The following is a 25442-nucleotide window of genomic DNA, read 5'->3' on the forward strand; positions in this document are numbered from 1 at the left end:
CACTCTGTTTACTGTTTGTACTTTCGTATCGCAGTTGCTGTTCAAGCATCCTGCATACCTGAACAAAGAAAAATGAAAAAAATCTCAAAACGAAACCTTTCACGCGCGGCATTATCCATGGCTTCCATCAAATAGAGACGATTTTACCTGTTGAGACTCCGAGTCTCAATGAAGGGAAATGGAGGATGAGAATAACTTAAAGAAGATGATAGATCAAGCTTGAATTCCGATCGGAAATAAAACGACCATGGTCTAGCCCCCAAAAGAGCAACATTTCTGCTTCACCGTGAGAGTGGTTCAGGCAACCGTGCCGGATTGCAATCCTCCTGGCTTTGGAAAAATGACGTCCAACAGCTTTGAGGTTACTTTTTGCCACTAGGTATGGTCGCTCTACTCCGTACAACTTATTAGATTTGGGGTGGAAGGAGTGGATTAAGGGTAATCCAGTTCCTTGGATTCAGCCTACGGTTAATTCCTTGGTTCTCGCGATGTTAGTTACCTTTTTGGTCTGTGCACAATAGATATCGCCTGGAACCCGGAGATAGCATGGCTTTGAAAGACACTACTAGAGGTGTAGTTTTGTGGCAGATAGTATGTACTATACATAGCATGGTCCATGAGCCACAACCGCATGGATGGACAAAGGTATAACAGCAAAATGGCATTTATTAACTATCTGATATTTGAAGAGAAAAGAATTCAAGCTGTCCAGGTCTTACTCTTAATATCTATTCTGATGCTAAATAACGGCGATGAATGACAGCGGGAACGCCAAAACCCCTAGTTAATGCCCTCCAAATTCTATCAGCCAGCTTCGTCATCACTTTCATGAACCGCTTTCCCCTCAATTACGACACGTTGAGAAAGAACAGGGATTCGCGCGAAAGCCCAGGTTCGCGCTCAAAACGCAAGCGAAGAGCTCCAGTTCGTTCCAAGGAGCATTCGAGCGACGAGGGCCTTTGGGCGGCAAAACTGGGCTTGCCAAATTGGGTCCGCCGGTGTCAATCCCGCGCAGACGTCGAGCCACTTGGTTAGCACCACTGCCAGCCCTTCATCGCCGAAATTGCAAGTCCCAAATTAGAAGTAGATGTAACAAGTCTCGGCATGCACCCAATGGCGGAGGCGTTCCGAACCATGACTCCTATACGCCAAGCTCGAGTCTCGTTTCGAGGTAGGGGAAGATCTCAGAGGATCCAAGATATAAATGGGAACAGATTTTGATGCAAGTAAGTTCCAAGGACACGGCATCTCCCCGAGCAGGGCTTAGTAGTGCCCATTGTTGGATGCGCTTGTTGGCTGTGAGCATGTCCTTGCATCCACAGACAATAAGGTTGTCATTTGCTCATGCCCTTCCCCATCGCAGGTCATCTAAGCTTCCAGAAATGATAATGTACAAGGGAAATACCATGTTCGGGCCCGTGGTAGTACCGTTTCATACCTAGTTGGACTTGCGAGAACTTCAGTCGGCACAAGATGGGAGGGTGATGTACCTTGAAGATATTCCAAAGCTAGTCCGCGCAATCATAATCCATACAAGGATAATCAGTCCTTGGTTGATGTATAGGCCCAGGAAGACCCAGATTTTCGCGTAAATGGAGTTTGCAGCATCGATGACAATACACGTGCGATGGAAGACCTGTGAGAGTATTGCGTTTCCTAAGCTTAAGCAAGCAAGGTGGCTTGGTGAAAGATGGCCTGCAATCAACAACAGGAGTTCCAATCGCGTGTTCGTAATAGGGGCTTGCCGCCCAGGCTGGCCACCGTCCATCTTTTGACAATTGTCTCGTGAATTCCATATCAGATCAAAGCCGTTAGATATAGGCAATAAGACAAGAGAATATTAGGAGCTCAGAGCCAGAATCACCTCCCACTCGATCCAACGTCTTCAGCGTGCACATTGGCCGCTGGCGTGTTGTTGAGGCACCAGACGGGCCTTGGCAGGATCACGTGCTGGAAGCAAACACACGCGCTGTTTGCCCAAGAGACGGTGCTCGCTTAGCTAAGCGCACACAACTCTCCGGCCCACACAAAATATTGATTCGATCTCAATTTCGTTCCAACCGACAGGAACTCTCACCACACCCGTCGACTAACGCAAAACAGGTTCAAGATGTGAGTATTTTCAAACACACGGAGCTGCGCTGGGCTGGCTGATTCTCATACCGATCTAGGAGTCACCGGAAATTCGAAGCGCCGCGGCATGGTTCGTGCAATCCGACCAATTTACATATGTGGGATTTGAAGGAATTGGCTAACGATGGTTGAATTCCAGGCTCTCTTGCCTTCCTGCCACGGAAGCGCAGTGCCAGACACCGTGGCAAGGTCAAGAGGTTAGTGAATTTCTGACAATGCGACGTGCGAATGGTTGGAATACGAATTGATTGCTGAATGCTTTCGAACAGCTTCCCAAAGGATGACCCCAAAAAGCCTGTCCACCTTACCGCCGCCATGGGTTACAAAGCTGGTATGACCACCACCGTTCGTGATCTTGAGCGTCCAGGTGCCAAGATGCACAAGAAGGAGATCGTTGAGGCCGTTACCGTTGTCGAAACTCCTCCTGTACGAATCTCCCCCCTCTAAGCTCTGAACCTGGTACAATTGCAGTGACTGACAGCATTTTGCAGATGATCGCTGTCGGCGTTGTCGGGTACATTGAGACTCCTCGTGGTCTTCGATCACTTACTACCGTCTGGGCCGAGCACTTGAGCGACGAGATCAAGAGACGGTTCTACAAGAACTGGTATAAGAGCAAGAAGAAGGCGTTCACAAAATATGCGAAAAACTATTCAGAGAACAAGGGTGCTTCCGTTACCCGCGAACTCGAGCGCATTAAGAAATACTGCACAGTCGTCCGTCTTCTCGCACACACACAGATCCGCAAGACTCCTCTTAAGCAGAAGAAGGCCCATCTTATGGAAATCCAAGTCAACGGTGGCTCTATCGCGGACAAGGTCGAATTCGCCCACGGCTTGTTCGAGAAGCCAATTGAGATCGATTCCATTTTCGAACAAGACGAAATGATCGATGTCATTGCCGTTACCAAGGGTCACGGTTTCCAGGGTGTTACTAGCAGATGGGGTACTAAGAAGCTTCCTCGTAAGACACACAAGGGTCTCCGAAAGGTTGCTTGTATCGGTGCCTGGCATCCATCCCACGTCCAATGGACCGTTGCTCGTGCTGGTCAAGACGGTTACCATCATCGTACATCCGTCAACCACAAGATCTACCGCATTGGCAAGGGCTCCGATGAGGGCAACGCTTCCACTGATTTTGATGTTAGCAAGAAGCAAATCACACCGTAAGTCATCACCCGAAGAAATTTTTGTTAACTCTTTACTAATTCCGTTATAGTATGGGTGGATTCGTCCGATACGGTGAAGTTAAGAACGACTTCCTCATTATTAAGGGATCCTGCCCTGGTGTCAAGAAGAGAGTTCTCACACTTAGGAAGACCCTCTACCCACAAGTCAGCCGCAAGGCTCTGGAGAAGGTGGAATTGAAATGGATCGATACCTCGTCCAAATTTGGCCACGGTGCCTACCAAACCCCTGCCGAGAAACGGGCTTTTATGGGTACCCTCAAGAAGGATTTGGCTGCTGCTCCATAAAGTGTTCGTCTCTTTTTTTCTGGCTGGGGTTGATGCGGAGCATGGTATCTTTTCATCAGCGGTTGTATCTACTTGATGACAAGAAAATTCAAATTCTACGGGTTCCCTAATAAAATGTATGATGATTAATGCCTTTATTCTTCATATATCTATCATCGACCTGTAACGTCGCCCACTCCATCGTAAGTTGGTAATTCGATGCGGCTCCCGCAATTTCCAAGGCGGTGTCCACCATATTAAAATATCTTTCTGAAGGAAAATCTTTTTCAATTCGTTATAAATCTACACATCGCTTTTGGAACGAGGTCCATGGCATCAATTCATCCGCTGCGGTTCATTCGACGGGCAGCTCGCGATCGACTGGTCCCCTCGCAACTCAGCCATTGCGTCATCTGCCGGCCTCTGCAAACTGCGTCTTATTCAACTTCCAGCTTCAATTCAACATCTCGCAATCACCCGCATTATCTGTTGCTCTCAACCACTATCCTACGCTTATATCCAGGCCCTCAGATACAAAGCATACCTACCCCGTTTCAGCATACTTTGGCTCGCGCCCCGAATCGCAATTACTCGGATTCCCGCTCACTCCAAGACATCAACAGCCATCCCACAAACAACAAAACTGCACCCATACAAACAGATTCCCGATCCACCTATTTCCCCCAAACAGAGTCTAGATCCACCATGTCCTCCGATGACGCCTACGCTTCCTTCCTCGAACAAGCCAACGCCGAGCCGTCAGCGCAAGTCAAACAGACCTCGAAACCCTCTCCCTCATTTCACGCTACCAAAACGGTAGATGAAAACCAACGGATTCCCACAGTACTACAAGATGTAGAACAGTACTATATCTCAGAAGCAGACGAGACCTTTGAACCCGTGGTGTTGGCCTGGGATGCGGCGGGGCAAGGAAGGTGGCCGGATAACGGTTAGTTTCCCCGCCAGGATAACCCTCCATTATTAGAGATGCGGCGTATCTTGCTAACCGTTGTCTCAGAGCAGTTCAAATCTCTAATCTTCTCGTCCTCCGATGCGCCTGAGCTCGAAATCTCCACGCTCTCCTTGTCTGATTTCGACCCACGCAATCAATACCAAACCGTCTTCCACGCTATCCGCACTGCAGTTTCGGGCTCAGAAGCCAAGGAAACGCGAGATGTTGAGTTACAGGTGTATAGGATCCAACATGACCAGACGCGGGCGGAGTATTGGGTCATGGGCTTGGACACGAGTGAGAGACGGTTAGTGGGGATGAAAGCGCGAGCAGTGGAGAGCTGAAGGGAATGTCATCTTATTAGTTTTATATAACTAAAGTATGGGTTTGGGGGCTCTGTATTGCATGTCCGAAATACATTTTTGTGGAGATCTAGTGGTGGCTGTGCCTATTATCCTGCATACATTGTTGGATTGTAGTATGGAATATGCATCTATGACACCAAAGAATGTTACTCCACGGAGTAAAAACAGCTTTCTTTCCAAGGCGATTGCTCCGCACAGGTGGAAGGGCAACTTTTCCAATTGAATCTCGTTCTTCAATTCAATATCAAAAGAATGTGGATATCGCATTGCGACAAACGTAATATTAATTCTAAATACAAAATATACGACGAATATCCAACTCCAGGTGTACTGGTCAGTATCCTGGGAGCCTCAATGCTGGTAACAGAGCCCTCGGGTGTTTGACAGAGTTCGCGCGGATGGCGGGCCCTAACTGCATTACACATGCAACGCTTTTTGCATAATCACAAAGGAGTCAAAGGTTTCCTGATAGGCCCAAAAGAAAAGCACCATGCCTCAGATCGACAAGCACGGTATGAACCTCGCAGAAATTGGCACAAAACATGTGTTTGCGTAGCAGTGTGGTTTTCTTCGCTTTATACTTTGACATCGTCATCGTAACGGATCGCTGGAGCTCGACGAGGCTGGGAGTATGCGCTTTCGTAGTCCACATTTCGAGTTGTTGTCGGAATTTCCCAGCCGGGATTGCTGGGGAAATTGCTCCGCGAGAATCGATTGTATGCCATGATGGATTGACGTTTAGTATTGACCGCGCTGTTCTTAGGCAATTGCATATTGGCTGATAGCGGGCGGATTTCTGCAGGACCAGAGGGGTCGACAATTGGCGCAACTCCAAGGGCTTTGTTGATGAGATTGTGGATCGGAATTGAAAGACCGTGGAAGACGATAGAGAAAAGAACGAGCCAGTAGACAGCTAAGCATTTGTTAGATAATGGGTACGGGTAAGGCAATATCCATCAAGGTAAGGAATACTTACTCGGCCCAATGGCTCTTGCGAGAATCGTCTCTTCGGCATCGCCTTCGCCCAGCTCAGGGAAAAGATGGCGGGAGTGTTCAAGATAGAAGACCGCGCCGATACCTAGACGAATATTAGTATGACCTGTCTAGATGCCTTCAGGACGTAATTCACCTATTGGTCCGTAGTAGCCCATGAACAAAGCTTCTTTCCAGTTTTTGCAGACTTTTGGCATTAGTTTGTATGCCATGAGGATCGCTGGAAGTCGACGGAAAGCCATGACAAGAAAGCCCAAAGCAATAAGTCGTGGATACGTGATGCCAGTGATTTCCGGTTGGTGGAATTCACTCCAGGGGAGGATGGAGCCGATATACATGAACCCGCCAAAATTGAGCAACACATCAATACACGAATTGACCTCGTCATGTCGTGCTTCTGATTCTTCGAGGTAACCGCCATCCCAGTTGAGTGCATTTCCAGCCACGAAGCACGCGAGAAGGTCATCGGTACCAAGAGCGCCGCAAGTACCCACAATGAAGAACTATTGCTTTGTGTCAGGCTCGCTCATTCTCTGCAAATATAATCCAGAACAAGGAGGACACTTACACCTAGCGCCGCAGGCCATAGGAGGTAACTCTCATTGTCAATCCATTTCCTACTCACTGTGAGCCACTTCATAACGACCCATCCACTTCGGCAGCAGTATATTTACCTTCTAACACAAAACCTCAAAATCCTGCAGCTCGCGAAGCCGCAAACAGCGCCATAAGCTATGCTCATAAGCACAATGTAAAGCCATGTCTCCACAAACCACATTTGAAGAGCCTTGCCAACCCCTCCACCGAGGCGGCCAACCTCTCCTGACCTTGCATGGAGACCCTGGGCGTTTCCGGCCCCCGGTACATCAGCATAGCGGATAAGGTAGGTTGCGAGCATGAGGAACGGGAATCCGAATCCGTCATTGGCCCCGGCTTCGGAAGAGATGATTTCACGAAGATCTCGAGCAACAAACTTGTCGGCAAAGGGCCCTTTGGCAATGGCCTGGGAAAGGATTGGGTCTGTGCAGGTTACGCAGGATCCGATGACAAGGGCAGTAAGCTGGCAAGTTGTGAGCAAAACACAATTCTATATGGCAAAGAACATTATCTCCCTACCAATGTGAGCTTTGGGACAGTCAAGAGAATGCAGCCCGTTGTGCACAACCACATGACTGTCATGATGGGTATCAAGCAAAGCAGCATTTCTTTCCAACGCGTCAACTGATATTTTGCAGGAAGTTGGAAACCAGCAATCACCAATTGCACCCCAATCACAACACGAGTGATCCCCTAAAAGCTTTTAGCCTGCATTCCCTGAGCCGGTAACGAAGTCTCGCTCATACGAGTGTTATGGCATTTTGCTGTTCAGGAGCCGCAACACCCCATCGTTCAGCATCAATGAATTTCGATGCAATGGGCCCCAAGGCTATCCCAACAATAACAGCAGGCACTAGAGAATGGGCGTCAGTAGGCAACTAGAATAGCTTCGTATCTGTTACCTACATGCTTCTCCAAGATACCAGACATTTTTGATTTTATACGAGATGAATCCGTAAAGAAGAATGAATGCCCCTGTTAGATGATTAACAAGGAAGCACATCTGAGAGTGAGCAAAGGATGTCCCGCAAACCTAGGACTGAGAGCACAATATTCAGCTCGCTGACATCGAGGGTAGGCATGGTGTCGGAAGGAGAACAGCGACCCGGATACTGCCTGCAGCACCTGAGTTTGGGTTGATTTGTTGAGAAAGATCAACGGATCTCTACCAGAGAGAGTGAGGATTAAACATAGGCGGGAAAAACAAAGTGGAGGAAAAAAACGAAATATAAAATGATAGACAAAGCCGAAAATCGTCGTGGCCAAAGGAGTGACAATATCTATTCTCAAGACTTTGGGAGGGAATAAGGGCCTCCTCGGAGGATAGAGAGCGATACGCAATATGTCTCCTTCAGACGGACGCTGTCAGGGCCTCCCTTACGGTGTTGACTGTGCAACAGACCAGGGAACCCAATCGACTATCTACTTGGCGCAATACGACTCCTTGGGCGGGAGTTCATCATCGCTTGGCCTTCTTCGATACCGCGGGCCAACCGGAGGTACCATTGCCAGCCGACCAGCGAGGAGCCAGCCCTCAGATAGTCCACTTGGCAGCATAGCACTGCTCCCGGTTTTCCCGACTCGGCGGAGTCCTGACGGAAGATTCATCGGCCGAGATCAGTCCCCTGAGCGAGAGAGGGGCAAAGTCCTTCTGCGTTCATGAATATCGTGATTCGACCCGACGCAGATCATGGAGACCAAGCACGAGCGAGGCTCTTGGGCGGTGGTCCACAGGGTATATCCAGAATGTCCATTTAACTTCGACGAGCGTATGAACAAAGAGCACAGTGGTCGCAGGTTTGCCAACGCGATCAACAACCAGGCAAACTCAGTCTTGGATATCGGCACCAGCATCAGGTGTGATTGGGCTGAGGAGGAGATGGAGTCCGCATTTCCGCGCGAGGTGCCAAGAGGCTTAGCGGCGGAGCGGGAATGGTGTGTCTTGGCGCCAGGCAGTTGTCCTCGTCTTATTGGCGTATACGGGCCTGATTTTTGAAATTATTCTCGATAGTCGCAGTTCTATTGGCGTGTGAAAGAGCCCTCTGGGTAATTCTACCAATAGAACCGCGACCGTGGCTGCCGCCCGTTCAAACAGCAGGTCTGAGACATCTGAGTGGACTTGTGCACTCGACTAACTAGGCGGAGCGGCGTGAGGACTTCCTCTCGGCGCTTGGCACTCGTTTCAGCTCGCCCATCGCACCGAGCCTTCAAACTGCGGACGTTCAGAATCCAAGTCTCTGCACCAAGCATCCGCCAAATTGCGGAGCCAACCCACGGAAATGCTGCCATGCGCAACACTCGCCAATCTTGTTTGGATTGGATGCTTCTGGACTAACAAGCACATCTGCAATCCGCGATCTGAAACCCGCCTTTCACCCCTCCTGATAAGGAGGCGCCACTCCGACAACGTCGCGCCTACGGAGGAACAGCCCAAGAATGAAGAACATTGGTCTCCTTGGGGATACCCGCACTTGGCTTGAGCATACCAATGTTCACACGAACATTGCAGCAGCTGGCTTTTGCCCCGCGCTTTGACAGATACACATGTACACGTACTCGTCTGTGTTATCGGAAACGCTGTTACAAAGTCAATCGTCTTGATTCAGGAATTTCCAGGCGCGAGGAAACCGGACCCACCCATCGCGAATCTGCAGCACTTTCCCTCGTCTGGTACTGGAAGGGCGGATACAATGCACAGAGGAGCGCGACAGAGCATGGCCTCTAACGCTGGTTCCTGCCTTACTCTGATGGCTTTGAGACTTGCACTCTAGATAAGCTTGTTAATGCTTGTCTGGAGCCTAAATATCATTTCTCAAGGGACAATAGTTCTTCTTTTGTATCAATCGCCATGTTTATGGGACCTTCTTACATGCACGGCCCGTGCCTTGAAAGAACAACCATTGGATGGAGGTGGGGTAGAACGATGGGTTGTATAACCACTGCTCGGTGCCATTCTCTATTCCTGTTTTCAAGCCTCTTGTATCGACTTTCTTTACCCGTTCTTTCAACGAGTCCCGCCTTCGCATGCACTGTCCGCTCCGATACCGTTGACGGTTTGACGCTAGCATCTCGAAAAGGGGGAAACTTCACGAATCCGAGGTTATTGTCAGCATAGGATGGCAGCGTGTGGAAAATGACTTAAAACCTAAAGGATACAAGTCAGCGACGTTCTCATGCTAGGCCTACGCCCAATTGCTGCATGCAGTCTCATTGACCCGCAAGATGCTGCAAGGAAAGACCCAAAGCACGTCATGAGCTTGCGTAGGGTCCTTTCGGTCCCAAGTGTTGTATGTTCTCAGTATGCGACAATATCATGGGAATATCGACTAGTTTGCCAACATCGAGGCCGGCGATAAGTCAAGTGAGGTGATATTTGAAAAAGGCTGATGTCAATTGGCTTTCTAGTTGCTTTTAGATCTTGATCTAGGTTCTGATTTCGTCGTCGTTAAATCGACATCCGGAAATCTGGTCTGTTGAATCTTGAACATTAAGGAACATAATATTTAATTTGGAAGTCGAGTTTCAAGTTCGCAGGATGGACTCCTTTGACCTTGCACCTTTACGGGGTATACCGGCAAAAATGGGAGATTTTCATTTGTGGTTCTAGTGACAATGCTTTGGGCGTCTAGGATAGGAAGATTGTAAGCAAAAGCTATTCACTCAGCATTCCTCCAAAGGTGCAATTACTCGCAACACACTGAATAAGGGGGTGGTTGTGGAGGCCGCATTTCATGATCTGAGCACTAAGATGCCAAGTGCGACAGGTAAACAGATTTCAGATGTTCCTATTTCCATTTTGAGCTATGCTTGTACTCCAGAAGCTTTTGAGTTATAGTGGTCATTCACATCAATCATCCGATTATCCACAACACCTCTCCTAGAACTCAATCACTCCGATCCAAACCTTGATTCCCCTTTGCCTTTCTTGCCTGTTAATTATCATGGGGCCTAGCACTCCTTCAAATTCGGCTGCATCAAACCACCACTTGCTTCCTTTTTAATCCTCCGTTTCCTCGAGTCGTTTGCCCCATATCGATTCCATGTGTCGCGTTATCGATGATGCAGTGTCGGCATATTCACTCTCGAGCCATAGTTGACGGTCCCAATCAATCCAGTCATCGAAAACGCTTGACCGGACGAAATGATGCCAGCGTAGCAGCGGAGATATGTACGTTCCCGGTAGGTACTTGTGTTCATCTTTAGGAAAATGGGCGCGAGAGAACCAGCTTCGCTCAAAGTCTATGAGCACGACACGGCGAACCCTCTGCTCCGCCCGGTGGTCTGTCACTACAACCACGTTCCTTGGGTGCATATCTCGAAGGCGGATATTGTGTCTATAGATTTCCGATTCTCCATCGATGATCGCTCTTATGATTTGCTTCCGTTCGGCTTGTGAATACTCCCGCGGCCAAAGATCCCGCATTGACGTTCCGACAATATCTTCAATGAGGATGAGGCGAACGGTTCGGGTTGTTGTGGGGGAGGTGGGCTCATGAACAGGGAGCTGAAGCGTATAAGAGCCGTAGTAAGTTGGAATCACAGTACCCTGGAGGTCGGAGAGTTTGGAGTAGGCAGCCGCCTCTGAAATATAACACTGATGAGAGTAGAAGAAAGGATCGAAACCCCAGTCGTCAGGGTCAGCATGAAGAGGGTCATAAAACTTGGCCACGGCTGTAGTGACTCCCACGAGCACTTCTGGGCAGTTATCACTAACATTGAGAATGCTGACAACAACGACCTGCGAATTGTGATCTCTTCCAGCTCTCAGGTGATGGACCACTTTGAATTCGACAGTATGGTCTCCGTCCAACCCGCCAGATGGTGGGTGTAAAAGGCACCGTTGAAGTGGTGAAATCGTCTCACGTTCCTTCCGGGGATCATCCCACGGTGTGCAGGGCTCTAGCGGGCTGCCTATCGGTGGTGGGATGTGAGAGCGAACAGTAAAGGGGCGGGCCCTGGTATAAATTGGAGGTGGAGCGGGATCGGCTATATAGGCCGGGTCTGGCATGTTTTTCCTTGGCCTGTTGAGGACGCGAGGCCAAAGAGGCTGGCAGTGGAAAGTCCTGGGCAGCAACTAACTCAGGCAAAAAATGTGCAATATTGAGCAATATACTCTGTATAAGAAAGGAATTGAGATTATTTGCTTCATTCCAAAGCAACGTCGAGTGGAAAAAGTAATTATTCATGCAGGGCTGCTGCCTAGCCATCTTCTGCACATCGGAAAATCAGGAGCGTTCATTGGTCGAGGGTGTGAAAGCTCCAAGAAAACATCATTCTGCGCAAGGTGCCCCGTATGTGAAGTTGTGTTTTCGCAAATTGAGAAACTTGAGGAGGTAAGTTAAGAATGAAAAAATATTGCAAAAGCATCTTAGAGTGGTGGTATCGCTCCCTAGCAGCCTAGCTAGGTTAGCTCTCCCGGAAAGAACAAGACCTGGCGTATGGCCAGATAATGGGGGGACGGGAAACCCCATTTTTGAGCTCTCTCTTCAGTGCGTGTATTTTTCTGCATGGGTTTAGGGCACGCTCTATCGGCTGTAACACGCCATAAGAAGGAAGGCCTTTTGACATTCGGCAAATAGCTCAATGTGGCTGTCCCGCATTGTTTGCCTCTAATATCGCGATTCTGAAAATAGTTGTGGGCTGGACGGGCATTAAATGCGGCTCTGCTGTTCTGGGACGACTTGAACTCAGCTTGGTTCCATGAACCGTTGCAGATGGAATAATCCTGTTTCGACCGGGTCTGCAGTACATGTAAGAACTGGTAGTGTATAAGGCAGGTTGGTTTCGAACTTCCATGGTCCCTGCCAACGGTCCACGACGTCGCCGGCTGTGATAGCTGGTCTAGAAGACGAGGAGAGCGATGAATCGCAAGCGCAAGCTGCCGTGAGAGCCTTTTCAATGAACAGCTTTCCTGCATACATCCAGACTGTAGTTATGGAGGTGTACAGAGTATTGAATGCACAAAAAACCACAGATCTCGAGGTGATATTGTCCTCGTCTTAACCGAAAAAAGGGGAAGCCAAAAACCCCCTGGCGCCAAGCCGGGCCATTAATGCGCGTCGATCATTCCGCGAGGGTGATTCGCGGCCTTAAATGACAGTGGGCCAATCAGCACCGAATGCAAGCAGAGAAGCATTCAAGGCTTCGTATCCGCGAGAAGGAGAATTCCAGCCGACTCACCTGCAGATGAGAAGAGAGGATTAACGGGGAAGAGAGAAGCGCATGGCCATTCACTTTCAGAGCGATATTCCCTCCGCTGGACTACCTACGGAGTGCCAGGAAACACCCTCGCGCCCGTGCTGACATCATCCGCGACACGTAAGCGCAGAAAAAGGAAAAGTGAGGGCGGCACCGCTGGCCAATGAGAGCACGCAGATCGGAAAATCGTCTGCAAGGACGCAATGTGATTGGCGGATCAGACTTTTTCGACGCCGCCAAGGCTCTTTGTTCCTTGAAACCTGGTTCTCCATCTGGAGGCCGTTTGGTACGACAGACCGCAGAGCACCGGGTACAGACACATGGTGCAATCATGGGCTTCATCACTGACTTGAGACAGCGAGCAGGGGGATCTCATCCTCTGCTGGATAGCAGGGCAGGAAGCCCTGAAACAAACACACTACCGAGAACAATGTGCCCAGTGCTCAGAGTGCTCCTGGAATGGACCTGGCCTGGACTACCTAAGCCAACCCAACTGACAAAGGTCTCACAAGTCATTTGTTGGTAACAAGTGAGAGTCTCACTGTCCCTGATAACTTTCCCAGTACCTTTGTCACAAGCGCTGGAGTGATGTCAAGCTGTGTCACTCCGCCCAGGGACGCCCACAAATCCCTCCTCACGCAAATTTCACTGACCTCTCCTGGCAACTCTTTGACACGTCTAGCTAAAACAAAACAAAAGTCACCCTTCAGTGTGCTCTTGTGAGCTCTCCATGTCTTGAGCAGGGCCCGGAAGCTGCACACAACATTCCATAGCTTGTTTCTTTGTTTTCTTTTTGCCCCGGCTTCTAGAAGCACACCAACATCCGCATCTGTCCTGTGCCCCGTTGCGCGACGACATCACACTCACGCGACGTTGCAATAAGCTTAACTGAACCTCTCCTGTCCCCTACATCCGGAACCTCCTCTCATCTTATCTTCTCCTGTTCCTGCGCTGTGAGCATACCCTCTTGTCCGCGGCCGCGCGCGAAAGAGGGCACTTGTAGGTATACTTCCCGTCCCTCAACAGGTCCACCGGTTCCACTGCTATTTCAGTTCAAGCCACGCCGTCAACCGTTGGATCTTCGACTCTGGCCCACAGCTGACGAAATCGCTCTCTAGGCCTTGGTTCTGCCAATTGAGATACCTCCCAACTAGGGCTGCTTTGCTGTGTGATACTGATATTTCTCCCGTCTCGTCTGTCCTTTCAGATCGACGTCTTTTTCTGTGAGTAATCATCTCAACTTTCAGGCGGCTGCTGTTCAAAGCTGTCAGCGTGCCATTCGAACCTCCAGTTGACGCTGACTTTCATTGGCAGTCTACTTTCGCTGAGCCATTCTTCCTTGCCTTTCGTTCAGTCGCTCGTTACGTGTTCGAAATTCTGTACTTGCCAGACGTCCATTCGCTGTGCTTTGATATCGTCACTCCCCTATACCTGGATGCTGCTGCTACAATTTGATTGCGACCCCGTTGCAAATGCCGAATGTCAAGGCTTTAGCTGTGCTATCTCTAAACGCCCTCTTATTCTAACCTTGGAGCTCTGATCTTCGATTTACAACGGATCTCGAGCATCTATTCCCTGGATAGTGTGACCTGATTACATTCCCTCCTTGGTTACTTCCAGGGTAAATTTAGCATATATCAATATTTCACCGTCACAATGGATCCGGGCAGCGGTCGCTCGAGAAACATTCCTCACCTGCGTCTTAACTCCGGCTATGAGAATCCTTTCGGGGACCAGACAAACGGTACTTCTGAGTCCCTTTCCGCATCTCGTCCGCTGATCGCACCTCCCGAACCACCATATTCTCCCGTTGGCCGGAGTAATCCATCGTCCACGGAACATTTAACCATTCCACGCCCGCGAGCGTATCTCGAAAGCAGTCGAAATGCCGGAGATGATTCGTCACGCAGAACTAGCTGGAGCTCCGACGCCGGTAGCCGTTCCAGTCGACACTACCTTGAATACCCGTTTGGGGATTCTAGAGTTCCGTCAAGAACAGGAAGCGACGAGGAACCTATCAATACTCAAACAGTCGCCGAGAAATTCGCCATCTTTCCAGACAAGGACCTGATCGTATTTCCACACGACGTAGAAAAAGATGACGAAATGCATAATCCAGACTCAGAGGATAAAAAGCGAGGTTGCGCTCTCTGCTCAAAGAGAGGGATGCTGAACGTTGGCGCCTTGGCCGTTTTAATTTTGGGACTTTTGGTTCTTTTTATTGGTTACCCAGTCATGTATGGACTCAGAAAAAAGTTACTTCCTTTTATAGTATCGTCAACTAACATCAACCGCCGAATAGGACTTTTGCGAGAAAGTTGTTTGAGCCAACTAGCCCACAAGGCTGTGAGGGTAATCCGATGTGCCTTGACGTTGGAAAGGTTCCGCTACTGAAGAACATTCGAACTTCATTAATCGACCCCGATACCCCAACTTCCGCAAGATCCATCAAGTCAGCAGACGGGAAAAAATGGGAATTGGTGGTATGCTGTGTTCCGAATTTGGCAAGAAGCTCGTGCTGATCAATCTGCAACTAGTTTTCGGACGAGTTTAATCGAGACGGACGGACATTTTTCCAAGGTGACGATCCGTTTTTCCAAGCAGTTGACATTTGGTATGGTGTTACGCAGGATTTGGAGGTATGAATTTTTTTAATCCTCTCTGTCTGAGTATGGGTTAACAATTCGCTCAGTGGTACGACCCCGATGCTGTTACGACAAAAAATGGAAATTTGGAATTACGTTTCGATGCTTTTCAAAATCATGGCCTAAATTACCGGTCTGGGATGGTCCAATCGTGGAATCAGTTATGCTTTACCGGAGGGCGCTTGGAGGCAAGCATATCCCTGCCTGGTCGTGGTGATACTTCTGGTCTTTGGCCGGGGTTCTGGTCTATGGGCAATCTTGGACGCCCAGGATACGCTGCAACCACTGAAGGGATGTGGCCATACACCTACCATGACAAATGCGATGCTGGAATCACTGCAAACCAGAGTTCTACAGACGGTATCAGTTTTCTCCCCGGAATGAAACTTCCAGCTTGTACCTGCGATGGAGAGGATCATCCAACGCCTGGAAAATCCCGTAGCGCCCCTGAAATTGATGTTATTGAGGCCAGCGTGCATCCCTTGGATGAAGCGGTCCCATCAACAGTTGGTGATGTGTCGCAAAGTGCCCAAATTGCACCTTTCGACGTCTGGTATATGCCAAATTACGGTTAGTTGTCCAATCTTCCTTTGTCAAATTGACCTAACAACGTAGTAGAGTTTATGGAGCTATATGATCCCAAGGTCACACACATGAACGCATATCGTGGCGGTGTCTTCCAGCAAGCAGTCTCCGGAATCACCAATCTCAACAATGATTGGTATGATGGCAAAGCCTATCAAGTTTATGCATTTGAATACGCACCCGGAGCAAAAGGAGACATAACATGGTACGTTGGCAAGGACAAGACCTGGAAACTCGACGGTCGTGCAATTGGGCCGAATGGGAATATTGGGCAGCGAGTCATCCCCGTGGAGCCCATGGCGCTCATCATGAACTTGGGTATGTCCCAGAGCTTTGCCCCATTGAACATGACAGGCTTAGCATCATTGCTCCCGGCAACCATGAGGTTCGACTATGTGAGGATTTATCAGGATCCAGAGAAGAAAAGCGTAACGTGTGATCCGCCGGGAATGGAGACAACAGGGTATATTAAAAAGCACAAGGAGGTGTATCAGAATCCTAATCTGACAAATTGGTAAGTTAACGTTTCAAGGCCTGGAAAGATTATATGTTGATTTCTTCGATTAGGGCCGACACGGATTACGACTGGCCAAAGAACAAGTTCGTTCACGGATGCAAATAGTTGCAGTCCACTTTCCAAGATTGACCCTCTTATTCACCCAATTCGTAATGATAAATGTCTTCCTGCACCCTTTCTTCCCATTTGAGCTGCGTTTAGCATTCACTGTATACCCCAAAATCTTTCAATTTTTCCCTTCGTGTATGTATGAATATTGCCCTTTACCGCATTATTTGCCTTTGTCTCGTTTTTCATATCTGTACTAACTGATTTTCTGATGATGATGCCCCTATCTCTTCGTTTTCTTTGTCGTCCCTGCCATGATTGCATTTTTTAGCGGCGGATAGGCATTTTGTTGGAGCAACCGCGAAAGCAATATTAAAATTCACCGAGAAATAGGATCAGGCGCCTTGGGATTGTTAGACGTATGTGTGTTCATGGAGTTGAAGCTCAAGGGACATGTGTTGAGATTGTGGACTTTGTTTGGTTCTGTGATATATGGAAAATTGGGTGGATTAATTAGTTAACTAACTATGTGGATGGTGTCATGACATCCAGTTAATTGATGATTTGTTCTTTTGACCGTCATCGCTTGAGGAACAGGCCGCCCACTTCATGGTTGTCTTAGTTGAATTTCCCAATTTTGTCAAATTGATCCGGATGTTGAGATCATAGCCCGATAGAGGTTGATGCTCGAACGGCTCTCGCAACAACATTTCTCCGCCATCCGAGCCCCTGGACAAGTTTGGCCCAACTCGAATATCAATCAACGTACTCCAAACAGAGAAGCCTGTTGCTATGAGAGTCGAACCAAGGCCCAAGAGCCAGCTTCAGCAAACTAACCTCTCGGGATTAAAGAGGAAATGTCAATTTCTTCCCCATCAAACACCCTTCCACTTCTCAAAAGCGGCCGCGTCTCTTTTGAAGAAGCTCTAATTGACCAATACAATGTGCTTCATCGTCTAAACTACCCCAAGAAACAAGAAGAGTTTTGGTCGTATCTTGTTTCGCGCAAGTCCGACATCGAGGCAATTGTCCGCTTCCACCTCACAGTCGACCGTTGCCAAGTTGCCGATGAATCTCAGTGGCTATATGGCAGCTACAATGTTTGCATTCCGGTGTACATCAACTGGCCGGCGGATGAGCGAGTCCTTGTTCGAATCCCCCTGCCGTACAAGATTGGTGAAGCGCACAATCCTGGAAATGTCGAGGAGAAACTTCGCTGTGAGGTGGCAACATACATCTGGATGGCTGAACACTGCCCTGCGGTTCCTATTCCTTCTTTGCATGCGTTTGCGTTCCCCAATGGACGAACTGTATGTTATTTCCGGTCTTTTAGGAATTTACTTCTTTTCTTGTTTCATATAGTTAGAGTACTTTTGCGTCCTAACCCGTACATAACCCCAGTTCACTGCACCACGCGCCGTATCCCTTCTGACCCGTCTCTGCTGGTACACCACACAAGCCATTCGCTCCTTACTGGGGCTTCCCAAGAGCTGCCCCTACATTCGCCTTCCGCCACTGAGCTCTCTGACTACAGGTTACATGATTACTAGCTTTATCGGGGATGGTCGACTGCTCTCGGACACCTTGGCGATAAGCAACGAAGGAATATCCTCTTCCATGACATTTCCCGTATCATGCTTTCCATCAATCGCACCGCTCTACCACGTATCGGATCATTGACACTGAATGACGATGGTTTCATTCATCTAACAAACCGCCCTCTGACCCTCCGCCTCCAAACCATGGAGAACGAAGGGATCCCCACGATCCCCAGGCATTCCACTTACGGGTCTATCGAACCGTATATTCTAGATATGTTACAGTGCCATGACAACCGAATCCGCCGCCAGCCAAATGCAATCCACAGCACAAATGACGGGGAACAGCAACTGGCGGCATTGACAATGATGCGCGGACTTCTTCCGCAGTTTGTATCTCGAGAGCATCGTGATGGCCAGTTTGTCCTCACATTGACGGACTTGCACCCCAGCAATATTTTCGTCGATGACGATTGGCATATTACTTCCCTAATTGACTTGGAATGGGCATGCTCTTTTCCAATCGAAATGCAAACTGCCCCGTATTGGCTTAACCGGTCGACCTATCGACGACATTGAACACGGAGAACACCTGCAGACGTTTGACAGCGTCATGGGCGAGTTCATAAACGCCTTTGAGGCACAGGAAACAAGTATCAGTGGCCCAGAGAACGCTTTTCAAACTGATATACTGAGGAAATGCTGGGACCGCGGGAGCTTTTGGTATTTCCAGGCCGTTCACAGTCCGAAAGGAATGCTGCGGGTATTTATTGAGCATATCCAGCGCCGCTATTGTGAAGACCACTGTACACAGCGTGTGTTCGACCAGACGGTTAGTCCATACTGGTGTATAGGGGCTGCGGCTTTGATTGAGAAAAAGTTGGCTGAGGAGATCGAGTATAAAGACCAACTGCGGAAAAGGTTTGCGGTTGGTCGAGAATGAGTCTTTTTCCATCGAGGCCTGTGTTCTGCCAACTTTGCAGGGTCGTTCCATATATCAAGTGACATGACCAAATGCAGGAACCGCGTCTACATTCTTGTTCGAAGCTTGAAACAACAGTATTCCGGGCTTTAGCGCTGTCATTAGTATCCAACGCACTGATCACTTTGCATATCATTTGGACCGGGAAAACTTGGGAAGATTAATATTACGCTGAAGCTATGGAGTAGCTTGACTTGGAAAAGGAATAATAATTTAATAACCATTGTATGACAGGCGTTCACCGATGAGTTATATATGCAAGCTCGGGCGGAGATGGGGATTCTGAATTCCAGAGGATATCCTTTCACGCCGGTGGGGTATAAAGGGTAGAGTCTTCCGGAAAGGTGTTAAAACAACAGAGAAATGAGGGTAAAGAAAAAGTGAAAAATAATAAAACTCATAGCGCTCGCAGGAAATGATGATAAATGAGGTCGAAAATAAACACAGGATATAAGATAACAATGTTATATGCAAAAAGAAACAATAAGACATTAAGCTAATATCTGTTTTGGGCAAGTTGCATATCGCGTATCCCACTCATTTCGCCCCGGCATATAATTTTTGTCTTTATTTTCCAATTCGCCCATCAGGAATTAGGATGTTATCTCCCAGAGCCCATTTCATAAATCTGTTCAGGCACGGGGCCAGTATGCGTTGGATGCATCCCGTTTGGACTTCCGGGGCTCGTTCCACCCGCGCTGAGTGGACTTGGTGGGCCCATGCTTGTGCGTTGGTTATAATAATCAGCAGCCTGGCCCTGGGGTTGCATAGGCGGCTGAGGTTGTAAGCCGCCTGGAGCAGGCATTTCAGCCATGTTGGGCTGCGGTGGTTTGTCGTAGCCGTATGAAGGAGGCTGAGTGCCGTCAAGTGGTTTGTTGTCTTGTGGTACAGGTGCATAGTAGCCTGCGGCCGGGTTTGGCTGGTGGCCGTACGCGTCGTGGGGTCCTGGTGGTGGGGGGCCATGCATAACGGGAGGATGCGCGACAGGGGCAGCATTGCCATTGTTTTCATCACGCTTCTTCTTCACACAGAAAAACCAGACAAGGAACGCCGCAAGGGCTCCAACGCCGGCACAAGCACCGACAACAATACCGCCGATGGCGCCGCCTGAAAGCTTGCTTTTCTTGTTCCCGCCGTCGCCGCCGTCATCACCATCGTCGCCGTCACCGCCAGAAGGTGGTTGTTGTGGTGGTGGTGGCGAGGGGGTTGTGCCAGGCGAATTGGGATTGGTAGACGATTCGGGAAATCCAGGAAAGGTGGGCATGGGGTCCTCGGATGTGTTGGGACTCGGAGGGCCATTGGGGTTGGCGGAAGGTAGAATGTTTGACGCTGCTGGCAGTGTTGTGAAGTCGGACCCCAAGGCTGACGCGTAGTAATCGCGGAGTTGCTGTACCTGAGAGGTAACCGAAGCATACGAACGACAGCCAAATAGTTGCGATCCACCGCCAAAAAAGTATGTTCCACAGTATGGCTCGGTGGTCGTGGTACATTTCAAAATCCTTCTGTTCCTCTTGCAAGCATCGTCGCACGACTCGCCATAGTTGATACAGCTGGACGGGATGTTAGTGCACTCGGAGATTTCGCTGCTGATGCAGCACCCAATTGCGGTGCCCTGATGAACACAATTTGCCCGAGCGTTGACACAGGTTAGCAAGTTATCTGCACAAACACAACATCAGTAAGCGATTGTCCAAGGACTGTCATAAATGCCAGACGAGTCCGACTGGGCCGAAATCACGAACCAGTGTCGCCATCAACTAAACCACAGTAATACCCCGGAGGTGGGAAGGGTAAGGAAGACCTCCGCTGCCGGGGCACCAACTCGCGAGGAAAGCCAGCCGGTACACCTGGCGGGTCTGTTGGTCTTGGAGACATGCCAACAGCAGCCATCAACCCGATTGGGGTTTCCTGAGGGATCGGAATCGCAGGCATAGAGCCTTCCACACTTCCCAAGGAGAACAGGGCGGCCAACGCCGCGGTCCACGAGAATTGACGCATGGTGTGGACGTGAAGGGACCGACAGGTCAACGAACGCTACAATCTCTTCTCACCACTCGCGACGGGGGTCGAGAAGAAAGAACGCAGGTTTGTGACACCGAGGTGTTGCGGCAAGATCCGGTTAAGGTGCCCTCTGATCAATAAATGCCCGGATGCGGATCTTGCTTGGACTTGGCCAGTGCAAAGACGCACGGCAACAGTTTGGCAACAGGGCGGGAAGAGAAAGGTCAGAGATGAAATTAGGAAGAAGGGGCTCTCTGATGGATGGTCAGAGAAAACCGCGAGCGCTCACCCACACGTGTTGGGAGGAGGGAAAAAATGAAGAAGGGAAACCCGGCCTTGCGGCTGGGGAAAAGGGGGCGTGCACCTCTTGTGCCAGCGAGACGAGGCTCTCATCTGTTGACTGTGGTCGAGGTGATTTGTTTTCCGATGGCGTTTCGGTGCGAGGTGGAAACGAAAACACGAGGGGACGATCCAATGGAGAGCGCGCCATGGAGGCCAGAGTGGATGGAGCAGTGCGCCGGACCGTCTTGGCCCCAGCAAGCTTGGGGAACAACACGCCATGGCGCAGGACGGTCAGGCCTGGGATGGAGCTTTTCATTTTCTTTGTGAGATGACTTTGAAGCGGTGCTCCACACAGAGGGTGCTTAGCGAAGCACCAGCACTTTTCGCGGGTGAAGGCGATGTCGAGATAGCACAGAGATGAAGTGAAAGTGTGAAGATGAAGTTGCCGTGTTGAGGCTCCAAGGACGTTGAGGTTGATGCCGTTTGGTATTGAAACACGGAATGTTATTGCGAAAGATGGCCGTCCAATGGCTGCCCTGAGCAGCAGCATTGTTGATTTCCCATTGGATGAATTTATCCCGGCCCGCTCCACTAGGTAATAACCCAGTTCTTATTGGTCGAATTATAGGATTAATTATGCAGATTAAGCCAATCGTGTCTTTGATTCTTTTGGCCTGATTCAAAAACCGTCATCTTGCACGTTTTGGTGGCGAACTGCTATTTATATCTAATTACAATCCCGGCTACCAGTCTGATTCCTGCGCGATATTTGCATGGGCACGAGAAATCCTTTGGAACTGCCTCAGGAACAAGTGAGACGAATAACAAATGACAGAGATGCATTGGGGTACATTTGGTGAAGCTTCCAAGCTCCTTCAGCAACCACTATCAAGCTTCATTTCTCCCAGAGCATCATTTGTTGATTGCGAAAAGTCCAACAGCTAGTTAATTAACCTCCCTGGCATTTTGACATCAATCCGCCACGTGAATTCTGCAAGGCCAGTTGCTGAGCCAAACCCGAGACCGATCATTATTCTCGAGACATTACACCACCATTCCATAATTTACCTTCACTGCTAGGCTGTCTTGCCGGTTTAGTTACCATATGGATGGTCATATGCGTCACTTGAGATCAACCTAAGATAAGGACCAAAGAGTATGCAAAGCAGCTTGTTGGTATGATAGCTTCAATTTTGATCAGATTGTTCAACAACGCGATGTTTGCGTCGATGCGGTTCCCTCCAAGTTTGATATGGGGCTTTCTCCGCACTTTCGAGCTTCTGGCGAGAATCATTAGAGACCAACAGTGCAAAGCCTAAACACCCTTAGAAGTTAGAAACAGCATGCTTGACGCCACTTATTAATGGTGGCTACATAGCAAGCTTAAATACTCCGTAGATTCATGGCATCCATCATGTTAAAGTAGTCACGCAAAATAATATCACCCCAAACATCGTCCTTAACATCGCCTTTAGCACGCAACGGGTAGCAGCATATATGTAATTATTTGGCATCGCTTTCTTTATCTTGAGGTTACTTTGAAGAGGGTACCTGTAGGCCGTGGACAGTGTGTTCACTATTCCTACCCAAATAGAATCTCGCGGTTGCTGGAGGCCTTCGATTGGAGCAAGGTAATTCAGTATCCGGATCCCCCCCCGATCGTCGGCTGATAAATATTAGCGCAACGGGAGTCGGGGAATGGAAAGGCCCCAACGGATATCTGGGCCATATTTAGAGGTAATATCGGTTGCGAAATACAACTGGGAATTATGGGCTCGACATGGGCATGATGGGCACTTGACTAAAGAGGAACTCGGTGTCTGCTTGCGGATGATGTAGAACAATGAACAATGTATTTTGTCCTTGGAAACGAGCAAGGGTCCTTGCTTTGACGGAGACTCATTGTCCGTCTGGTCTCGATGAAATTCAAACTCTTTGTGAACAATTTGTTGCAGGAACTGTCTCGTGACTGATAGAATCTGCGGTGACATGGGAGAAACAGGGAGGTACACAGCAGTACCTCAGCCCATATAGCCTGTTTGCTGTGCCTGGAGGTACTTTTTGGTACCCTGCAGGTGGGTTAAGGTTGCTGAAGATCTTCACGTGAGTGCCTGGCTCGCACATTCCTTTTGCTTGCTGGCATCCATGCTTTCGATGCCACCTGGGACCGAGAACTGGAGCAATGCCGTTCATACCCTTGTCCCCCTCTCTCAATTCCTCGCCGTCTGCCATCTTCACCATCAATTGCCCTCAGCGAGCAACGCCTCGTTGCCGATGTTGAGATTGGCCGGATCTACGCCAACTCGCCGTCCACCCGACTTTTAGGTAATACTCTCGCCCACTCAGATGAGGTCTCTGCGCGAAGTCTACCTCGGCATCCTAGATCCCCCGTGCCAGTTGGTGGAGACCTGCCAGTCCTCCGTTTCTGTCCGATCTTTGGTAGCTAACAATTATCATATGAAGAGTCAGAGTATTGATCACGTATGATTCACCGCCCTCCTACTAGTCGACTGCTTTCACACCTGTCCGCATTGTGTGATTTTGGGTTGAGGGCTACGTGCAGACTCCTGCATTGATCCCCCCCCAGGCCGCGGGGCCAGAATCTAGTAGCCATGTGGAAGGCGTCAGAACGACTGATGGACACCATCGGTCACTATGCTTCGTTTCCAGCGACAGGAGTCTCTCTGCGGCAGATGGTTCAGTTCGGGCACAGACCATCAACAGGTATGTTAGATACAGGTGTGTACTATTGCTTCTGTCAACCTACCGGAGCCCAGGCAGTGCTTAACCTTGTCCTATGGAAAATCACAGGCACGCTCTTCCGCGCATCCCAGTTTCTGTCCGAAGAACTTCCCATTCGGTTAGCACACAGGGTACAGGAGCTGGGTGATCTGCCAGATGGACTGAACGACGTGCCTTCAATCAAAAAGGTGCAAGACTGGTATGCGCAGTCTTTTGAGGTATGGCCGCTGACTCTGCTCTTGCCGTCCACTTCCCATCTGACTCACCGCTTCCGAATCAGGAAATCATAAGCCTCCCCCGGCCAACACTCTCGCAAGAAGTCAGATCCCGTCTCCTGCGGCCCAGTCGCCAGCCTGGCCGTGAGCCGAAGGTGCTGGAGGAGGCGACACAAAACCCTAGTATAAAAGACGGCCGGTATCGCTCCTCCACAACGTCCATCCTTCCACAGACAAAAGACTATTGCATTAACGGCAATGGCAATGGAAGCGGGAATGGGAACGGGCATTCAAAACATAGAGTCAGCGGGAACCGAAGATATTTTGTTGCTGCAGACGACGGGGGCGAGTGGCCACCCGAACTCCGGGATTACAACAATCGCTTCGCGTCGACCTTGCATCACATCAAGAGAAGGCACGATAGTGTGGTCACAACTGTGGCGCAGGGCATCCTAGAATGGAAACGAAAAAGGCAGCGAATGCAGATTGATTCGGATATACAATCATTCCTTGATCGATTCTACATGTCTCGCATCGGTATTCGAATGCTTATCGGCCAACACATTGCCCTCACACAACAGACGCACGAATACCACCCAAACTACGTTGGAATCATCTGCACCAAGACTAACGTTAGGGAACTCGCCCAAGAAGCTATTGAGAATGCACGGTTTGTTTGTGAGGATCATTACGGGTTATTCGATGCCCCCAAAGTTCGTCTTGTTTGCAAAGATGATCTGAATTTCATGTATGTCCCAGGCCATTTGTCGCATATGCTCTTCGAAACGTTGAAAAACTCGTTACGTGCCGTTGTGGAAACCCATGGCCCGGAGAGTGATGTATTCCCAGAGATCAAAGTTATCGTTGCGGAAGGTCGCGAGGACATAACGATCAAAATATCGGATGAAGGAGGCGGGATTCCAAGGTCATCCATTCCGCTTGTTTGGACGTACATGTATACCACTGTGGATCAGACTCCTAATCTGGACCCGGATTTCAACAAAAGCGATTTCAAGGCTCCAATGGCTGGGTTTGGTTATGGACTTCCAATCAGTCGGCTTTACGCACGGTATTTCGGCGGTGACTTGAAGCTGATAAGCATGGAGGGGTAAACGACACTTTGTCTAAATTCCGCGTCCGACTCTGTAACATGTACTAACTTGCGTTTGTAGTTATGGTACGGATGTGTACCTCCC

The 25442-nt window shown here is 49.3% G+C and overlaps 9 protein-coding genes across 9 annotated transcripts; 6 read left to right on the top strand and 3 right to left on the bottom strand.

The window, feature by feature from the left end:
* Positions 1–2257: 2257 nt before the first annotated feature.
* On the top strand, positions 2258–3607 carry UREG_06295 (60S ribosomal protein L3; the record flags this gene model as incomplete). The annotated part of the gene is made up of 4 exons (XM_002583282.1): positions 2258–2322; positions 2403–2559; positions 2625–3298; positions 3352–3607. 4 exons carry the CDS (start codon positions 2258–2260, stop codon positions 3605–3607), a joined length of 1152 nt encoding a protein of 383 aa, XP_002583328.1.
* A 684-nt stretch (positions 3608–4291) lies between these two features.
* UREG_06296 (uncharacterized protein) lies at positions 4292–4882 on the top strand (the record flags this gene model as incomplete). Its single annotated transcript, XM_002583283.1, has 2 exons — positions 4292–4535; positions 4605–4882. The coding sequence occupies 2 exons, from the start codon at positions 4292–4294 to the stop codon at positions 4880–4882; spliced, it is 522 nt and encodes a 173-aa protein (XP_002583329.1).
* Positions 4883–5478: 596 nt separating this feature from the next.
* UREG_06297 (uncharacterized protein) lies at positions 5479–7575 on the bottom strand (the record flags this gene model as incomplete). The annotated part of the gene is made up of 9 exons (XM_002583284.1): positions 5479–5816; positions 5880–5981; positions 6033–6399; positions 6465–6513; positions 6670–6956; positions 7013–7186; positions 7240–7346; positions 7400–7468; positions 7527–7575. The coding sequence occupies 9 exons, from the start codon at positions 7573–7575 to the stop codon at positions 5479–5481; spliced, it is 1542 nt and encodes a 513-aa protein (XP_002583330.1).
* Positions 7576–7835: 260 nt separating this feature from the next.
* UREG_06298 (uncharacterized protein) lies at positions 7836–8828 on the top strand (the record flags this gene model as incomplete). The annotated part of the gene is made up of 3 exons (XM_002583285.1): positions 7836–8138; positions 8181–8428; positions 8633–8828. 3 exons carry the CDS (start codon positions 7836–7838, stop codon positions 8826–8828), a joined length of 747 nt encoding a protein of 248 aa, XP_002583331.1.
* A 1662-nt stretch (positions 8829–10490) lies between these two features.
* On the bottom strand, positions 10491–11501 carry UREG_06299 (uncharacterized protein; the record flags this gene model as incomplete). Its single annotated transcript, XM_002583286.1, has 1 exon — positions 10491–11501. One exon carries the CDS (start codon positions 11499–11501, stop codon positions 10491–10493), a length of 1011 nt encoding a protein of 336 aa, XP_002583332.1.
* Positions 11502–14347: 2846 nt separating this feature from the next.
* UREG_06300 (beta-glucan synthesis-associated protein SKN1) lies at positions 14348–16543 on the top strand (the record flags this gene model as incomplete). The annotated part of the gene is made up of 6 exons (XM_002583287.1): positions 14348–14928; positions 14994–15174; positions 15229–15330; positions 15384–15906; positions 15955–16435; positions 16489–16543. 6 exons carry the CDS (start codon positions 14348–14350, stop codon positions 16541–16543), a joined length of 1923 nt encoding a protein of 640 aa, XP_002583333.1.
* Positions 16544–17343: 800 nt separating this feature from the next.
* On the top strand, positions 17344–18603 carry UREG_06301 (uncharacterized protein; the record flags this gene model as incomplete). The annotated part of the gene is made up of 2 exons (XM_002583288.1): positions 17344–17796; positions 18037–18603. 2 exons carry the CDS (start codon positions 17344–17346, stop codon positions 18601–18603), a joined length of 1020 nt encoding a protein of 339 aa, XP_002583334.1.
* Positions 18604–19607: 1004 nt separating this feature from the next.
* On the bottom strand, positions 19608–21004 carry UREG_06302 (uncharacterized protein; the record flags this gene model as incomplete). Its single annotated transcript, XM_002583289.1, has 2 exons — positions 19608–20665; positions 20749–21004. The coding sequence occupies 2 exons, from the start codon at positions 21002–21004 to the stop codon at positions 19608–19610; spliced, it is 1314 nt and encodes a 437-aa protein (XP_002583335.1).
* A 2897-nt stretch (positions 21005–23901) lies between these two features.
* Positions 23902–25358, top strand: UREG_06303 (uncharacterized protein; the record flags this gene model as incomplete). Its single annotated transcript, XM_002583290.1, has 2 exons — positions 23902–24249; positions 24312–25358. 2 exons carry the CDS (start codon positions 23902–23904, stop codon positions 25356–25358), a joined length of 1395 nt encoding a protein of 464 aa, XP_002583336.1.
* Between the last annotated feature and the right edge of the window lie 84 nt (positions 25359–25442).

The sequence above is a fragment of the Uncinocarpus reesii genome, genomic scaffold, assembly GCF_000003515.1.
Source record: "Uncinocarpus reesii 1704 scaffold_4 genomic scaffold, whole genome shotgun sequence".
Classification (NCBI taxonomy): Eukaryota; Fungi; Ascomycota; class Eurotiomycetes; order Onygenales; family Onygenaceae; genus Uncinocarpus; species Uncinocarpus reesii.